The sequence below is a fragment of the Chiloscyllium plagiosum genome, unplaced genomic scaffold, assembly GCF_037043375.1.
Source record: "Chiloscyllium plagiosum isolate Xiang-an unplaced genomic scaffold, Cpla_swu_hap1 HiC_scaffold_33, whole genome shotgun sequence".
NCBI classification, from domain to species: domain Eukaryota; kingdom Metazoa; phylum Chordata; class Chondrichthyes; order Orectolobiformes; family Hemiscylliidae; genus Chiloscyllium; species Chiloscyllium plagiosum.
In genome coordinates, this window is record NW_028270171.1 from 18,012,545 (window position 1) to 18,032,468 (window position 19,924).

Consider the following 19,924-nt stretch of genomic DNA (forward strand, 5'->3'; position numbering starts at 1 on the left):
TTGGCTATTCACCCTATGCCATTCAATTTTATAAACCTCTGCAATTCACCCCTCAGTAGCTGACACTCCAGGGAGAACCACCTGTTCAATGATACGAAGGCATATCTTCGCCATAACCTAATCACTGCTTTTATGATGTTGGTTAACAGTCTTTTTGGTAAAGCCTAGTTTTGTTATTCCTCTGAGATTCCATTGGCACTGTAATCTCAGGCTTTGTAACCATTTCTGGTTTTTGGTCAACTCTCTTTAGCTTGGATATAACCCTCTTCAGTGATTTGGGTGGCATAGGCTGTGGTAACACAGCAAGTTTGCCCACTTCATGTACAGATATGAGCACCACCTGCAAGTCTGGTGCTGTAGTTGTTGCCCATCAACAATTATGCTTGAATGGAGTGGCATATTTGGTTATTTTAGAAGACAGTAAGAGTTAAAGCATTGACATGAGTCTGAAGTCACATCTGAAGGACTAGATATTCTTCCAGAAGGACAATAGCATTGCCAGATGGGTGTTTCCAACAATCAATGATCATGGTCACCTTCGAGACTAGCTTTCAATTTATAATTTATTCATTAAATTTAAATTCCACCAGCTGCCATGATAGGATTTGCATCCCCTATTATTACTATTATTTGAAGCCTGGATTACTAGTCCAGTGACATTACCACTGTCTGGCCATCTTCCCTTAACTTCCGGCTTCAAATCTGCACTTCAAAAAAGGTACGTAATTGAATGTGAAGCCAGGCTGCACTTGTGAGCTGCCAATCTTTTTGGAGCAAGTGAACTCATAAGTCAAGTTCATAACAGAGGCAAGGGTTGATTATAAAATTGCCAGAATGCCTCATCCCTTTTAACATTTGTCCCAGCTGGTGTTACAATTTCTCTCTGGGATTCCATTGGCACTGCAATCTCAGGCTTTGTAACAACCATTTCTGGCTTTGGATTAACTCGCTTTGGCTTGGGTATAACCCTCTTCAGTGATTTGGGTGGCTTAGGCTGTGGTAACGCAGCAGGTTTGCCCACTTCAAGCACAGAGATAACCTTAGGCCAGTTCCTGGTTAACTTCGGCTGCTCTTCAATACGCTGCTGGAGGTTCCTCGACAGTCTCTCACAGGCAAGGAGCTCCGCAGTCCAGACACCTTTAAACAGCAGAATGAGGAAAGTGACCCAAACAATCGACCAATTTCTGTCCCTATCCCAAACAATTACTGACAATTTCTCAATCAGGAGTCTCTCTGCAGTGACACGCAAATGTCAGCGGTGGCCCAGTTGGTTACACTTTGGCCTTGTAATCAGAAGATGGATTCACATCCCACTCCAGAGAATGGAGCACAAAGATCCAAGGCTGACCCTCTCTAGGAGTGCTGCATAGTTCAGGTGAGTCATTAAAGGTTCCACCAGCCGCCTCGCAGGATATAAAAGTCCCCTAAACAATTCGATGAATAAGGATCTTGATGTCTTGTTTAACATTTGTTCTTGAACCAACACTAAACAAGAATAAAAATGGAGAATCAAAGGAAATTTAAAGGGGACGCTGAGAAAATGGCAGTGTGGGCAATTCATTGAGTAACCGAAGTGAGAAACTGAAGAGTAAGAGAGTAATTATTGTACATTTTGCACAAACTCTTGTTCATCTGACCTCCAGGCAATATAGAGCCATTCTGCTATATTGCTTCTGAAAGGACAACCATCTCAATCCAGGATTCAATCTACTTAAGCTTCGATGCATTGCTTCCTTAGCTAATATGACTGTAACTGCGTACATTTAACTTTGCACTGATCATAATCAACTATTCTAATCCCACTTTCGAGCACCTGGCATCCATTTTGCCAGAGGGGCGAGGAGAGGTGAAGCAAGGGCTGCTGGGAAGGCTGAGTTTTCCCACATTAAAAAAGGGACTTAACCCGCGAGTTGGACCTCCATTTGCCGAAAGGTGCGAGGGAGGAACGAGGACTTCTGGGAAGTCATATTTGTGTAGTTACATTGTGGGTTACAGTCAGGGATTGAAAGGGATTTCCTCTGGCCATTCCCTCAACAATAAGTATACCGTTGTGGATACTATTTGGGGGGGGGGGGAAAAGGAGGGGGGAGGACTTACCAGGGGAAAGCAGTGTGATACAGGGATCTGCCACAGAGTCTGTCCCTGCTGCTCAGAAGGGGAAGAGGAGCAGAGCAGTACTCATTGGGGACGCCATAGTTAGGGACAGATTGGAGGTTTTGTGGGGACGAGAGAGACTCATGGTTGGTGTGTTGCCTCCCAGGTGCCAGGGTTCGTGATGTCTCTGATAGTGTTTTTAGGATCCTTAAGGTGGAGGGTCAGCAGCCCCAAGTCGTGGTCCACATAGGCACCAACGACATAGGAAAAGAGATGGGGATTTAAGACAGAAATTCAGTGAGCTAGGATGGAAGCTTAGAGCTAGGACGAACAGAGTTGTTGTCTCTGGTTTGTTGCCCGTGCCATGTGCCAGTGAGGCAAGGAATAGGGAGAGAGAGGAATTGAACACGTGGCTACAGGGATAGTGCAGGGAGGGAGAGTTTTGGATTCTTGGATAATTGGGGCTCTTTCTGGGGTAGGTGGGGCCCCTACAAGCAGGATGGTCTTCATCTGAACCAGAGGGGTACCAATATCCTGGTGGGGGGGGGGTGGAATTCACTAAGGCTATTGGGGTGTGTTTAAACAATCCAGCAGGGGGATGGGAACCAAAATTGTAGTTCAAGTATAGAAAAGGTTGAGAATAGAGAGGTCCAAAATCAAGTTTTAGGGATGCAAGATGGCACCAGCAAGCAAGAAGTATGTCTACTTCAACGCCAGGAGCATCCGGAATAAGGTGGATGAACTTGCAGCATAGGTTGGTAACTGGGACTTCGATGTTGTGGCCATTTCAGAGACATGGATAGAGCAGGGACAGGAATGGTTGTTGCAGGTTCCAGGATTTAGATGTTTCAGTAAGAACAGAAGATGGTAAAAGAGGGGGAGGTGTGGCATTGTTGGTCAAGGACAGTATTACAGTTGCAGAAAGGATGTTTGGGGATTCGTCAACTGAGGTAGTATGGGCTGAGGTTAGAAACAGGAAAGGAGAGGTCAACTTGTTGGGAGTTTTCTATAGGCCTCCGAATAGTTTCAGAGATGTAGAGGAAATGATAGTAAAGATGATTCTCGATAGGAGTGAGAGAGACAGTAGTTGTCATGGGGGACTTCAACTTTCCAAATATTGACTGGGAACACAATACTACGAGTACTATAGTTGGGTCAGTTTTTGTCCAGTGTGTGCAGGAGGGCTTCCTGACAGTATGTAGACAGGCCAACAAGGGGCGAAGCCACATTAGATTTGGTACTGGGTAATGAGCCCGGCCAGGTGTTAGACTTGGAAGTAGGTGTGCACTTTGGTGATAGCGATCACAATTCTGATATGTTTACTTTAGTGATAGAAAGGGATAGGTGTATCCCACTGGGCAAGAGTTACAGCTGGGGGAAAGGCAATTATGATGCAATTAGGCAAGCTTTAGGAAGAAAAGGATGGGGAAGGAAACTGCAGGGGATGGGCACATTAGAAATGGGGAGCTTATTCAAGGAAAAGCTACTGTGTCCTCTAGATAAGTATGTACCTGTCAGGCCTGGAGGAAGCTGTAGAGTGCGCGAGCCGTGGTCTACGAAGGAAGTGGACTCTCTGGTCAAGAGGAAGGCGGCGGCTTATGTTAGGATCTGATGTGAAGGCTCAGTTAGGGCACTTGTGGGTTACAAGGTAGCCAGGAAAGACCTAAAGAGAGAGCTCAGGAGAGCCAGGAGGAGACATGAGAAGTTGTTGGCAGATAGGATCAGGGTAAACCCTAAGGCTTTCTATAGGTATTTAAGGAAGAAAAGAATGACGAGAGTAAGATTAGGGCCAATCAAGGATAGTAGTGGGAAGTTGTGTGTAGAGTCAGAGGAGATAGGGGAAGCACTAAATGAATATTTTTCAACAGTATTCACTCTAGAAAACGACAATATGGTCAAGGAGATTACTGAGATACAGGCTACTAGACTAGGTGGGATTGAGGTTCACAAGGAAGAGGTATTAGAAATCCTGCAGAGTGTGAAAATAGATAAGTCCCCTGGACCGGATGGGATTTATACTAGGATCCTCTGGGAAGCCAGGGAGGAGATTGCCGAGCCTTTGGCATTGATCTTTAAATCGTCATTGTCTACAGGAATAATGCCAGAAGACTGGAGGAAAGCAAATGTGGTTCCCCTGTTCAAGAAGGGAAGTAGAGACAACCCTGGTAATTATAGACAAGTGAGCCTAATTTCAGTTGTTGGTAAAGTATTGGAAAAGGTTATAAGAGATAGGATTTATAATCATCTAGAAAAGAATAATTTGATTAGGGATAGTCAGCGCGGTTTTGTGAAAGGTAGGTCGTGCCTCACAAACCTTATGGAGTTCTTTGAGAAGGTAACCAAACAGGTGGATGAGAGTAAACTGGTTGATGTGGTGTATATGGATTTCAGCAAGGCGTTTGATAAGGTTCCCCACAGTAGGCTTTTGTACAAAATGCGGAGGAATGGGATTGTGGGAGATATAGCAGTTTGGATCAGTAACTGGCTTGCTGAAAGAAGACAGAAGGTGGTGGTTGATGGGAAATGTTCATCCTGGAGTCCAGTTACTAGTGGTGTACCGCAAGGGTCGGTGTTGGGTCCACTGCTGTTCGTCATTTTTATAAACGACCTGGAGGAGGGCGTAGAAGGGTGGGTTAGTAAATTTGCAGACGACACGAAGGTCGGTGGAGTTGTGGATAGTGACGAAGGATGTTGCAGGTTACAGAGACACATAGATAAGCTGCAGAGCTGGGCTGAGAGGTGGCAAATGGAGTTTAATGCGGACAAGTGTGAGGTTAGATTACTTAGTGTGGAAACAGGCCCTTCGGCCCAACAAGTCCACACCGACCCGCCGAAGCGCAACCCACCCATACCCCTATATTTACCCCTTACCTAACACTACAGGCAATTTAGCATGGCCAATTCACCTGACCTGCACATCTTTGGACTGTGGGAGGAAACTGGAGCACCCGAAGGAAACCCACGCAGACACGGGGAGAACGTGCAAACTCCACAGGTGATTCACTTTGGTCGGAGTAAGTGGAATGCAAAGTACTGGGCTAATGGTAAGATTCTTGGTAGTGTAGATGAGCAGAGAGATCGGTGTCCAGGTACACAGATCCTTGAAAGTTGCCACCCAGGTTGACAGTTGTTAAGAAGGCATACAGTGTTTTAGCTTTTATTAATAGAGGAATCGAGTTCCAGACCATGAGGTGATGCTACAGCTGTACAAACTCTGGTGCGGCCACACTTGGGAGTATTGTGTACAGTTCTGGTCACCACCTTATAAGGATGTGGAAGCTTTGGAAAGGGTGCAGAGGAGATTTACTAGGATGTTGCCTGGTATGGAGGGAAAGTCTTATGAGGAAAGGCTGAGGGACTTGAGGCTGTTTTCGTTAGAGAGAAGAAGGTTGAGAGGTGACTTAATAGAGACATATAAGATAATGAGAGGATTAGATAGGGTTGACTGAAAGAGTCTTTTTCCAAGAATGGTGACGGTGAGCACAAGGGGGCATTGCTTTAAATTGAGGGGTGATAGATATAGGACAGATGTCAGAGGTAGTTTCTTTACTCAGAGTAGTAAGGGTCTTAGTTCAGTATGTAGTATACCATGAATCCCCATTCTATTGTTGTGAGATTTTTAAAAGTTCATTAATGAGTGAATTTGTTATGTAGGTGTCGCTGGCAAGCCAGTGTTTATTGCCCATTCTTAACTGGGGCAAGAAGAGTGAATCACATTGCTGTGGGTCCAGGGTCACATGCAGGCCAGACCAGGTAACTAACAGATTTCCTTCCCCAAAGAACATTAACCAACCAGGTGTGATGACACTGGCTTTAAGAGGTGCACTTCTTGAAGAGAGGTTTTAAGACAGAGATGAGCAGTCTATTTGGATCCAATAAAATGAACAGCTTGAAGGACATTGAAATGTTTTTTTTTAAATTGGAACAGTGGAAGCAGGTTGAACAGGTGGGTTAGGCTTCCAAAGGTCCAGAACTTTTAGTTTTTTTTTTAAAGTTTTCAGCAGTTGATGCTGGGTCTTGAAGCTGGGTGGAAGTTGCAGTACATCTCTCCCTGTTCTGAGTTTTATCTTTATGCTTTTCTTCCTAGACTGGAGAGTTGCTTGTCAGACAATCTATTTTTCTAAACTTGCCTTTTGCCAAGGGTGTGTTTATGGAATGTTACTAAATTGGAACATTAATTAGTAATAGTTACTGTATCTATTATTCTGTTAAGTCTTGATAGAGTTGTTATTCCAATTTCTTCTTTCACCTGGTGTATCTTAAAATACACTGTATGAATAGTGTTTTGCTTCAAACCAGTCAGTGACCAAATTGCACCTGGAACACAGTTGCCATGAGAAAACATTAGGGTCGAGACCATCATAATATATTTTGAGGGTGTTTGGTCTAGTCATAACACAGATTATAGAGAACCAATTTATGACAAATCAACAACTGCTACATGGTCAGCTCTTTATTCCAGACTTCACGGACTTCAAATTTCACCATTTGCCATGCTGGGATTTGAACTCAGAATATTGGCCTGGGATTCTGGATTGCCAGTCCAGTGACATAACCAGTATGCTACCACGTGGTCTAATGCAAGAGGAGTAATTTCCTTTTCACTCAACAGCCCCCCCACCCCCAAAGATAAAACTATAGTAACTCAAAATAAGACTGATACCTGGGATGAAAGGATTGTCCTATGAGAAGATAGAGTAGGCTACATTTACATTCCCTTGAATTTAGAAATGAAATAATTTCATTGAAACAAAATTCTTTATGACCTTGATGGGATGAATACAAGAGCATGTTTCCTCTGGATGGAAAAGGGGTGACCATCTCCAGATAGCTGTTAATTATTGATAAGGAATTCCATTTTCAGTATTGTTAAAAAGAGATACACTAAAGCTATTCACCTTGAGTTTTCTATTTGTTCAAAGCATTTAGGCATCACGAGCAAGGTCAGTATTTATTGCCCATTTCTAATTGCTCAGGAGGACAGTTAAAGAGTCAATCACATTGAGAATCTGATGTCCACAGAAAAGGACAGACCAGAAAAGGTTGGCAAATTTCCTGAAGGACATTAAGGGTTTTCACAATAATTAACCGTGGTTGCCTTCAGGCTAGGTTCTCTTCCAGATTTTTATTGAATTCAAATTTCATCATCTCCTATAGTGTGATTTTAACCCACGCCCTCAGAACATTAGTCAAGAGTTCTAGATTACTAGCCATTGACAGTGCCACTACCTCACCGCCTTCTTAGTCATCAAGACAGAATCACAAGAAGAGCAAATCACAAAGGGAGCAACAATTAATATCTCATGGAGAAAAGAAGTTATTGATTGGTTGGCAAAATTGAGTAGACAACTCAGACAGACAATCTGAATATAAAGGCAGATCAGGCTCAAAGGACAATTCTGCTCCTTTTGCTCATGTTTTATGTCACTCATACCAGGTAGAACTCACTAAATAAGACAAAAATAAATTGGTGAAATAGCCTTTTATTTAAGATCAGGTTCCTATATCTGATTTTACGTTGATGGCTCATTTAATTCTGGAGCCAAAAAATCTTGGGATGGATCCAGTCAGATTTCTGCATTTCTAAATTAGATGAAAAGGATAATAGGGACTTCATAGGCTCCAAGGAACAAACAATGTATACCCTGGTGGTCCAATGGATATAGGAATGGAGACATGGGATTCAGGGTTACTCTAACAGCTCTCCTGCACTCAGCTAAGACCAATGTCTGCTGGAGTGAACTTTCGCAATTATTTTCAATTAGGGCAAATTAAGACTAAAAACAAATTATTTTCAATTGCACAAAAACAAATAAAGGTGTGGTTGCATTTTCTTTGTTTTCTGGCCTTGGTAGTTTCAATTCTCCGAATGTTTCTCCAGCTCCCCTAATGCTTTCTTCAATTTCTGATGGATAATATTCATCTCAACCCAGTGACCTATAAAAATGAGACAGCTTTGCTAGAGTCACAATGCAAATTTGCAAGACAAATCATTTTCCTTCATGATCATTTTTAAGGCATGCATGTGCAGTGTTCAGGGGCGGGGTGGGGGAGAGCAGGACAGAGGGAAGAATTAGCTACCAATGATCTCCGACTTATCGCCAAGCTTTGAATGTAAAGCACCCTTCCAAAACCCTCTTCTCTGAACTTGAATGGAAAAGGTATCACTGTTTTGCCCAGCATGGTTCATTGAAGAATAAGGAGTTTCCCAGTATTCAAAATTCCATCAGTCTATTTCCTAGCAACCAAGATCTAGATCAAGCACAGCCTGGGGGCCACATTTGAACCATTTCTGGGAGGAAAACTGCCCAAGGCTTCACTCAACATATTTCCAGTCAACCGGCAAAATTGATCAGCTGAGCTTAAATGGTCAATAGGGCCTGGCGACAGCTCATGGCAGAATCAAAGAATCATAGAATTCCAACATGGTGGAAAGGAGGCCAATCAGTTCAACAAATCTGCACAGCCCCTCCAAAGAGCATCCCACCAGACCCCAACCCTATTTAAAGAAACCTCACATTTCCTACGGAGAAAGTTTAGGACTGCAGATGCTGGCGATCAGATTAGAGAATGGTGGTGCTGGAAAAGCACAGCCGGACAGGCAGCATCCGAGGAGCAGGAGAGTCAGAGTCATACAGCAAGGAAACAGACCCTTCGGTCCAACCTCTTCATGCCGACCAGATATCCCAACACAATCTAGTCCCACCTGCCAGCACCTGGCCCATATCCCTCCAAACCTTTCTATTCATATACCCATCCAGATGCCTCTTAAATATTGCAATTGTACCAGCCTCCACCACATCCTCTGGCAGCTCATTCCATACACGTACCACCCTCTATGTGAAAAAGTTGCCCCTTAGGTCTCTCATATATCTTTTCCCTCTCACCCTAAACCTATTCCCTCTAGTTCTGGACTCCCCGACCCCAAGGAAAAGACTTTGTCTATTTACCCTATCCATGCCCCTCAATTTTGTAAACCTCTACAAGGTCACCTCTCAGCCTCTGACGCTCCAGGGAAAAGAGCCCCAGCCTGTTCAGCCTCTCCCTGTAGTTCAGATCCACCAACCCTGGCAATATCCTTGTAAATCTTTTCTGAACCATTTCAAGTTTCACAACATCTTTCTGATAGGAAGGAGACCAGAATTGCACGCAATATTCCAACAGTTACCTAACCAATGTCCTATACAGCCACAACATGATCTCCCAAATCCTGTACTCAATACCCTGACCAATAAAGGAGAGCATACCAAATGCCTTCTTCACTATCCTATCTACCTGCCACTCCACTTTCAAGGAGCTGTGAACCTGCACTCCAAGGTCTTTGTTCAGCAATACTCCCTAGGACCTTACCATTAAGTGTATAAGTCCTGCTAAGATTTGCTTTCCCAAAATGCAGCACCTCGCATTCATCTGAATTAAACTCCATCTGCCACTTCTCAGCCCATTGGCCCATCTGGCCCAGATCCTGTTGTAATCGGAGGTAATCCTCTTCGCTGTCCACTACTCCTCCAATTTTGGTGCCATCTGCAAACTTACTAACTGTACCTCTTATGCTCACATCGAAATCATTTATGTAAATGACAAAAAGTAGAGGGCCCAGCACCAATCCTTGTGGCACTCCACTGGTCACAGGCCTCCAGTCTGAAAAACAACCCTCCACCACTACCTTTGAGCCAGTTCTGTATCCAAATGACTAGCTCTCCCTGTATTCCAAGAGATCTGACCTTGCTAATCAGTCTCCCATGGGGAACCTTGTCGAATGCCTTCCTGAAGTCCATATAGATCACATCTACTGCTCTGCCCTCATCAACCTTCTTTGTTACTTCTTCAAAAACTCAATCAAGTTTGAGAGACATGATTTCCCATGCACAAAGCCACGTTGACTATCCCGAATCAGTCCTTGCCTTTCCAAATACATGTACATTCTGTCCCTCAGGATTCCCTCCAACAACTTGCCCACCACCGAGGTCAGGCTCACTGGTCTACAGTTCCCTGGCGTGTCTTTACCGCCCTTCTTAAACAGTGACACCACGTTTGCCAACCTCCAGTCTTCTGGCTCCTCACCTGTGACTATCGATGATACAAATATCTCAGCAAGAGGCCCAGCAATCACTTCTCCAGCTTCCCACAGAGTTCTCGGGTACACCTGATCAGGCCCTGGGGACTTATCCACTTTTAACCATTTCAGGACATCCAGCACTTCCTCCTCTGTAATCTGTACATTTTGCAAGATGTCACCATCTATTTCCCTACAGTTTATATCTTCCATATCCTTTTCCACAGTAAATACTGATACAAAATATTCATTTAATATCTCCCCCATTTTCTGTGGCTCCACACAAAGGCCGCCTTGCTGATCTTTGAAGGGCCCTATTCTCTCCCTAGTTACCCTTTTGTCCTTATTATATTTGTAAAAACCCTCTGGATTCTCCTTAATTCTATTTGCCAAAGCTATCTCATGTCCCCGTTTTGCCCTTCTGATTTCCCTCTTAAGTATACTCCAACTTTCTTTATACTCTTCCAAGGATTCACTCGATCTATCCTGTCTATACCTGACATATGCTTCCTTCTTTTTCTTAACCAAACCCTCAATTTCTTTTCCAGCAACACATTTTCACCTCAATTTCTTTAGTCATCCAGCATTCCGTATACCTACCAGCCTTCCCTTTCACCCTGACAGGAATATACTTTCTCTGGATTCTTGTTCTCTCATTTCTGAAGGCTTCCCATTTTCCAGCCGTCCCTTTACCTGCGAACATCTGCCTCCAATCAGCTTTCAAAAGTTCTTGCCTAATACCGTCAAAATTGGCCTTTCTCCAATTTAGAACTTCCGTCACTATTTTAAAATGACTAGAATTATGGTCGCTGGCCCCAAAGTGCTCCCCCACTGATACCTCAGTCACCTGCCCTGCCTTATTTCCCAAGAGTAGGTCAAGTTTTGCACCTTCTCTAGTAGGTACATCCACGTACTGAATCAGAAAATGGTCTTGTACACACTTAAGAAATTCCTCTCCATCTAGCCCTTTAACACTATGGCAGTCCCAGTCGATGTTTGGAACATTAAAATCCCCTACCATAACCACCCTATTATTCTTACAGATAGCTGAGATCTCCTTACAAATTTGTTTCTCAATTTCCCCCTGACTATTGGGGGGTCGACAATACAATCCCAATAAGGTGATCATCCCTTTCTTATTTCTCAGTTCCACCCAAATAATTTCCCTGGATGTATTTCCAGGAATATCCTCCCTCAGCACAGTTGTAATGCTATCCCTTATCAAAAACTTCACCTCCTCTCTTGCCTCCCTTTCTATCCTTCCTGTAGCATTTGTATCCTGGAACATTAAGCTGCCAGTCCTGCTCATCCCTGAGCCATGTTTCCGTAATTGCTGATATCCCAGTCCCATGTTCCTATCCATGCCCTGAGTTCATCTGCCTTCCCTGTTAGGCCCCTTACATCGAAATAAATGCAGTTTAATTTATTAGTCCTACCTTGTCCCTGCCTGCCCTGACTGTTTGACTCACTTCTGTTCTCAGCTGTACCCGTCTCAGACCGATCTCTTTCCTCGCTATCTCCCTGGGTCCCACCCCCACCATACTAGTTTAAATCTTCCCTTTAAAGCAGTTCTAGCAAATGTCCCTGCCAGTATATTAGTCCCCTTCCAATTTAGGTGCAATCCGTCCTTCTTGTACACGTCACTTCTACCCCAAAAGAGATTCCAATGATCCAAAAATGTGAATTCTTTTCCCATACACCAGCTCCTCAGCCATGCATTCATCTGCTCTATCCTCCTATTCCTGCCCTCACTAGCTCGTAGCACTGGGAGTAATCCAGATATCACTACCCTTGAGGACCTCCTTTTTAAATTTCTGCCTCTCTGTAATCTCCCTTCAGATTCTCAAACTTTTCACTTCCAATGTCGTTGGTTCCAATGTGGAGAATGACCTCCTGCTGGCCCATCTCCCCCATGAGAACATTCTGCACCCTCTGAGACATCCTTGATCCTGGCACCAGGGAAACACACCATTCTGCTTTTTCTCTGCTGGCCACAGAAACGTCTGTCTGCATCTCTGACTAGAGAATCCCCTAACACAACTGATCTTTTGGAAGCCAACGTAGCCCTCGTTGCATTAGAGCCAGTCTCAACACCAGAAACTTGGCTGTTTGTGCTACGTTCCCCTGAGAATCCATTACCCCCTATATTTTACAAAACAGCATACCTGTTTGAAATGGGTATATCCACAAAAGACTCCTGCCCTAGGTGTCGAATTTTCTCACCATTCCTGGAGTTAAACTCATCTATGTGACTGTATCTGAGACATTTCCCCCCTTCCTATAACTGCTATCCATCACATACTGTTGCTGTCGCAAATTCCTCATTGCTTCTATCTGTTTCTCCAACAGATCCACTCGATCTGATAAGATTCGCATCCAACAGCATTTATGGCAGATTATAATCCGCAGTAACCCTTAAACTCTCTTTAAACTCCCACATCTGACAAGTAGTACATATCACTGCAAAGGCCATTTTTGCTCCTTCACAATCTACAGACCCAGAAAATAACACTGTCTTATTCCTCTACAAAACACTGCTCCAGGTTAAATTAATAGCTATGGCTTAAGTTTAATGAAGAGACTTATCTCCAAAAACATAAGAAAGAATCCACTATACTCACTACTGCAGCCTTTCTCTTGGACAGACTTAAAACAATTAACTTATCTGATTCTGTGCTGTGAACTTCGCCCAACAGTTCCTCCAAGATTAGTTGTGAATTTCACTGTTTGTTAATTTTCCCAGATGCATTCCGATGTCCAGCGATACATGAATTCGAAGTGCATCTGGGAAAATTAACAAACAGTGAAATTCACAACTAATCTTGGAGGAACTGTTGGGCGAAGTTCACAGCACAGAATCAGATAAGTGAATTGTTGTTTTAAGTCTGTCCAAGAGAAAGGCTGCACTAGTGGGTACAGTGAATTCTTTCTTGATTGTGATTTTGGAGATAAGTCTCTTGATTAAACTTAAAATATAAGTTTCAGGCATAAGCCCTTCATCAGGAATGAGGCTTGTGGGTCAGGGCTGAGAGATAGTTGATTTTCCTGCTCCTCAGCTGCCGCCTGACGGGCTGTGCTTTTCCAGCACCACACACTCAACTCATATTTCCCATGGCTAATCCACCTAACCGGCACAGCTTGGGACTGTGGGAGGCAACTGGAGGACCCAGAGGAAACCCATGCAGACACAGGGAGATGGACAACTATCCATGTGGACTTTGCACGAAGGCTGGAATTGAACAGGGTCCCTAGTGCTGTGAGGCAGCAGTGCTAATCACTGTCCACTCCTAGTGCTTAAATAGGACCTGGATACATGCATAAAAAGGACTCCCATTCAGTGGGAAGGCTGGGCATTTGAGCATCAGTCACAGGTGGAAGAGATTGGTGGGGAGGGGCTGTGGTTGGGTGGTATGGGACTGACCGTCTTGACCAAGCACATCTGTGGGTTAATTGCCTTCAGGATGACAGAGGCAGAGAAAGAGGTAGAATAAGAGTCTAACTCTCACCCCATCAGCTTTACTCGATCAGGCTTTGGTGTGACTTGATGCCGGAACAAAAGAACTATGTCTGCAGCAGAATAACACATGGACAAATAAATTATACTGTACCTAAATGATCAGTCGTTCTACCATGCCAGTGGTCTGGGCTGCGCTTGAAACGGTGATGTACCTCCTTCGTGTAGGTCGATTGTACCTCGCTCTGCCATTTACCCGAGAAACCTGGCATCACAAAATAACACAATAACGTGAACATACAAAAGAAGAATTTCACTCAGCACCATTCGTACATTCCACCCAACTTGAAAAACTTCAGTAATCAGAAATTCACCTTCCACTGAAACTGACAGACTTGACACAGAAGAGGAAATCCCGATATGGAGAAGTGACACCGGGAATGTTCACATTATCGACTGCAATCCCAAGCTTGAGCTCAGAGTGGGTTGGACATGCAAACGTGAAAGCAAACCTTTGGCCCCTCGAGTCTGTTCCTCCAAAAAGATGGTTTACGTATGCGTTTTGAACTACACATTCTCATCTACGTCTGATAACCCTCCATCCTCCGGCCCAACAAGAATCTATCCATTTCTGTCCCAAAAACATTTTGTGTCCTTTCCGCCTTGGAAGGAAGCGGAGTCAAGCTCCCAAGTTGCACAACCTTCCAGAAAGAATTCTCATCTGTTTTCAATTCTTCAAGTTCTGAACTGACCCACAAGAGGAAAAGTCCTTTCTATATTCACCTTGTCAAGACCATTCACAGGACCTTCTACACTACAATAAAGTCAGCCCTCACTAAACACCAGTGGAAACAAGATCAGCCTGTCCAACAAATTCTCATTAAACAACCCTCTCATTCTAAATCATCAATCTGGTCACCCTCCTAACCATATTTACACCCTTGAAACCAAAACCTTACACATTATTTGTTATATGGTCTCAACATTTCCTATATAATTGAAAAACAACATCAATTACCATTTCAGGATTGGAATCCATATCTCAACAGCATCAGCGTAACTGTCTCCATTACTACTCCATCATCATCTCCCTGCTATTCAGATTATACTCAGGCATTTGCTTTCAGAACCAGGTATTTTTGCTATGTTATACTAATCACCATTTCTCTCTCTTTTCCCCCCCACCACTTCCTCAGAAAAATCATGTTTTAAGACAGAAATATAGGAAATGATCCTTGATCAATTTGTTTTGAATAAAAGCTCTACATAGTTACCAAACATGTACTGTCACCTTATTCTAGAAGTCAAGTCACGGGAAAAATGAAAGCATCTGCATTCATGATCTGAATAATTGCATCAAACATCAAGAATTCGCAATCACAAGTTAGCTATATCAGAGTGGAGTTTGCAAATGGTGGTGATGGTTTTTAAACTGACCAGACTAACAGATCTGTCTTCTTACAGAGTCAGGTGGGGATTTGCATCAAGGACAGACATCAAATAGTTGGGTTAGATGAATATTACAGTGCCAAAGGGGGTGAAAAAATTCCCATTACCCAATATCCATTCTAATCAATGCCACAGCAGCAACTCCTCATCCAGGATAGCCCTATCCTTACTCTGGTCAAAATCTAAAATAAACAGACTGGGAATCGCACCTATAAAACGTTCTTGTTTTCATAGAGCACAGAAGGGGGCCATTCTGCTAGCAATGCCTATTCTGAATCTCCAAAACAAAAAAGGCAAGCAGTTGCGTTTAATCCAGCCACACCAATTTAATATACCCATAACCCTGTAAGCTCTATGTCTTCAAGTACCCATCCAACACTTTTGAAAAATTTATAGCATCAGCTTACAACATGTAACTTGAGTTTAAAATTACAAAGAACGGACATTAGAATAACACACCTTTTGTGGCCTCACCATTCCCTAAAGTGCTCTACAATCTAATGAAATACTTTATGAAAGTACAGGATCTGTAAAAGAATGAATGTTCCAGTTATAATAAAGTGAATACTTTGTGTAGACGTGTGGAATGAATTGGCAGTACCTGGAAAGATGTTGCATCGGAGAGGATAGCCTATCTTTTCATACCAACTTATTTCATCAGTGGGTTGCTCCTGTGGTTGTACTGAGGGAACCTCAGAATCCGAGCTCTTTGCTGGCATCTCTTTCTCCCTCAAGAACTCCTTAACCTTCACAGAAACAAGAAACAGGATGGCTGAATGAACAGATAAATCACATAAGCTCTCTTTCTCGCTCCAATTCCCTCTTGCCAGCAGGATAGACCTTCACAGGTACGGAATTGCACCACAGGTTACCAGCCACCTTAATCATTTCATGCAAAATGGCCAATATTCACATTAACCCACAATGTTGGAGATGATTTCCTCATGGATGGCAACACAGTCAATCTACATTCTCCTGTAATAGACAGGCACCCAGCAATACCAAGCAGAAGTGGGTGCTGGAGATTAGAGTCAAGATTGGAGCGGTGCTGGAAAAGCACAGGAGGTCAGGCAGCATCCGAGGAGCAGAAAAATCAACATTTCAGGCAAAAAGACCTTCATTCCTGATGAAGGTCGTTTTGCCTGAAACGTAGATTTTCCTGCTCCTCTGATGCTGCCTGATCTGCTGTGCTTTTCCAGCACCACTCTAATCTTGACCCAGCAATACTAGCTAACCTCAGTGTAGACCTGCAGCAATGCAATTTACTGAAGACCCAATCGTACAGTCTCAGCTCATGGTTATCTGGCCTGGGTCTTGTACTACAAAATTCGAAAGCTTCTGTATCTTTTCATCACTTGTCATTATTACAGTTTCAACCCCTGAAAAACTGGTTAGCACTGCTGCCTCAACACCAGGTTCCCAGGTTCGATTCCAGCCTTGGGCAACTGTCTGTGTGGAGTTTGCACAATCTCCCAGTGTCTGCGTGGGTTCCCTCCAGGTGCTCCAGTTTCCTCCCACAGTCCAAAAATGTGCAGGTTAGGTGAATTGGCCATGCTACATTGTCCATAGTGTTAGGTGCATTAGTCAGAGGAAAAATCAGTATGGGTGGGTTACTCTTCGGTGGATCGGTGTGGACTTGTTGGGCCGAAGGGCCTGTTTCCACATTGTGGGGAATCTAATCTAACCATAATTATCAGAATTATGACAGTTAACTTCACATTGTAGCAGGGGTACTTATTGTAAAAATTAAAAAAGGCAGGGGGAAAATAGGCAGAAGTCAAAAGAGGAGAAAAGGGTATTCACTTAACAATTTAGGCAACAGCAATAAATTAATGCACAAGATTCCACAGACTATATCATTAAGAGATAATCCTTTGAAGCGGAGATAAAATCGCTCCAGAGTATCTGGCATAACCCCCTTACTCTTCTTTGAATAATGTAACAGGATCTTAGAAGACCGTGTCATCAATGTTAGATAGGACCTCAAATTTAAAAATGAACCTGAAAGACAGCCTTTCCAAAACTGTAGCACTCCCTCCGTACTGCAAAAGGGTGGATAACTTGATTATACACTCGCATCTTTGGAATGCAACTTAAGAGTCTCCACCTAATGGTGCTGAGCTGAGGGTGCTACCCATTGAGCCATGACTGAAATATCCAGTAACATTACTGCGAAGTTACCATCCCCATCGTTCACCAAGTTAGGTGCAAAAACCAACTACACAAGTACTCTTTCCACACTAACCTCATCATCCGTTAGCAGCTCATCCACAACATGGGTTCTAAACTTGTGCTTAATATTTTGGGGAATTATACACTCGACTTCTTGACTGGGGGGCTGCTGCAGAGCCTCACACAACGGTGACTGTGTGCCATCGGTCATCGCACTTGGTGTGCGAGGCACAGATCTTTCTCGGTCAATTTGCTGCCCAGTGATTCTTCCATCAAGAGATGTTCTAAGAGATCTCTTTGGTTCAGAGCTGTCGTCCCTAACATCCCGTTTGGTGCCATTGGTATTTCTGGATTTTGAGTTCGTCGTTCTCAATAAATCAAGGCAATTCCCAGATTTAGGAATGTTTACAGATTCAGGCTTGCACTTGTGCTGTTCCAACTGATTATCTGGCTGTGCATCGCTTGGCACAGTGGCAACTTTTTGTTCTTCTTCTGATAACCCTGTAATTAAGAGAGAAGGAAAAGACTTGCATTTACACAGTATCTTTAAACTGCAATTTTGCATCTCAAAGCACTTCAGCTTTTGAAGTTTATTCACTGCTGCAATGTATAAACATGGCAGCTGATCCGCACCCAGAAATAGTGAACAGATAATCTGCTTTTTTTGTGATGTTGATTAAGAGAAACATTGGCCAGGTCAGAGAATAATTCTGCTTTTTCAAAATTCACACCACAGGATCTTTTACATCTGTTCAAAATGGGCTGAGGTTCAACATCTCTTCAGAAAGATAGCACCTCCAGCAGCACAGCATTCCTTCAGTATTACACTTAAGTGTTGGTCTCTGATCTTTGTAATCATCCATGAAGCCCAATTTGAACCCACAACTTATGGCTCACAGACAAGATTTCTGATGATTGACAATTGCTGATTGAAAATGATGCAGTTTTAAGTTAATTTAACCTGGTTGTGTTTTTTTTTAAACGGCAGAGGTGCTGAGCAGTCTACCAGAATCACTAAAGTGAACAGCTTGAGACACCTTGGCTCTTTTTAAAAGTTGGAATAATAGAAGCAGCCTGAATGGTGTAGCTGAACTCCCACAGAACAAGAATTTTAGTTTTGGCTTTCAGCAATTGCTGTTGGGGTCTTGAAGTGGAAAGTCTTTTTTGCCCCTATCTCAATTACCATAAGACATAGGAGTGGAAGTAAGGCCATTCAGCCCATCGAGTCCACTCGACCATTCAATCATGGCTGATGGGCATTTCAACTCCACTTACCCACATTCTCCCCGTAGCCCTTAATTCCTTGTGACATCAAGAATTTATCAATCTCTGCCTTGAAGACATTTAGCGTCGCGGCCTCCACTGCACTCTGCGGCAATGGCTTCCACAGGCCCACCACTCTCTGGCTGAAGAAGTGTCTCGGCATTTCTGTTCTGAATTTACCCCCTCTAATTCTAAGGCTGTGTCCACGGGTCCTAGTCTCCTCGCCTAACGGAAACCGTTTCCTAGCGTCCACCCTTTCCAAGCCATGTACAGCCAAGAAGCTGGGGGTCTGTCTCGCATGCAACTCCTGTAGCAGGCAATCTGTTTTCTGAAGTTGTCTTTTTCCAAGGGTGTGATTATGGGATATTACTATATTGCAACAGTTATTGTGCAGTCTGTTCTGCTATAACATGTTTTTCTTCAATGCAAATTGGCCATAATGTGATTGAAGCATTTAAACCATTTGCAGAAAGCAAACTTTCCTTACCTGTATTGGCTATAATGCGACTATGGTCCCATGGGTTTAAATTGTGCTGCTATTACACAATTTTCTTATTGCACAGGAACAGAAATATTGCAATATATCAGAACAGACTATTATTCTGTTAAGTTTTCCAATAGAATAGAGTTGTTCCAATTATTTTTGTTGTATTTTAACTATTGTAGATGAATAAAGTGTGGTTTGCTTTAAATCCAGTAGTTTGACCAATTGAATTGCATCCGAAATGCAACCCTTAAATTTACCTTTAAGAATAATAAGTTTGGGTCTAGACTACCTATTGAATATTTTGAGAGGTTTGATCTGCTCCATAACATTTTTGTCCTTCCTTGTGGGTATTGCAAGCTAGGCAGCACTTAATGCCCATCCCTAATTGCCCATAGAGCAGCTAAGAGTCAACCACGTTGCTGTGGGCCTGGAGTTACATGGAGACCAGACTAGATAAGGATGACAGTTTCCTTCCCTAAAAAGGACATGACCGAACCAGATGGGTTTTACTGACAATTGGCAATGGATTCATGGTCATGATTAGACTTTTCCAGATTTATTTTTTTTTTTTTTTTTTAAATACTTGAACTCAAATTCTACCGCCATGGCAAATTCAAACCTGGGTTCCAGAACATTACTTGGGTCTCTGGATTAACAATCCAGCAATAATACCACTAGGCCATTGCCTCCCCCATTTACAATAATTTTACAACATGACAACAACAAAAGACTGGCAACGTAAGAAATGGAAGGCATGTTGGGCTACACAATTTCATTTCAGTGATGGAAGGAGAGTTTGAATTTCGTCTGAATTATTGACTGCCCAATTCGCTTTTGCCTATCGTGAAACCCTTGGCCTAGAGTATGACCAGTATTTACAGTTTTTCCATATGCACTTAACCACTTGGATGTCAGATAGGAAAGGGAAACTCAATCTCATGTTATTCAA

General features: G+C 43.1%; 1 protein-coding gene across 2 annotated transcripts in view; it reads right to left on the minus strand.

The window, feature by feature from the left end:
• Positions 1 to 527: 527 nt before the first annotated feature.
• The window catches only part of cimip4 (ciliary microtubule inner protein 4), a 28,135-nt gene continuing 8,738 nt past the window's right edge, over positions 528 to 19,924 (minus strand). The window contains exons 5-8 of one of the 2 annotated variants that reach the window (XM_043679807.2): positions 17,299 to 17,726; positions 15,655 to 15,799; positions 13,759 to 13,869; positions 528 to 1,137 (exon numbers count right to left, since the gene is read on the minus strand). In XM_043679807.2, the coding sequence (XP_043535742.2) occupies positions 797 to 1,137; positions 13,759 to 13,869; positions 15,655 to 15,799; positions 17,299 to 17,726 (1,025 nt within the window). In that variant the 3' untranslated portion in view covers positions 528 to 796. Of the gene's footprint in view, positions 1,138 to 7,561; positions 8,032 to 13,758; positions 13,870 to 15,654; positions 15,800 to 17,298; positions 17,727 to 19,924 lie in introns of those variants that run through there. The other variant, XM_043679808.2, reaches the window with a different exon arrangement.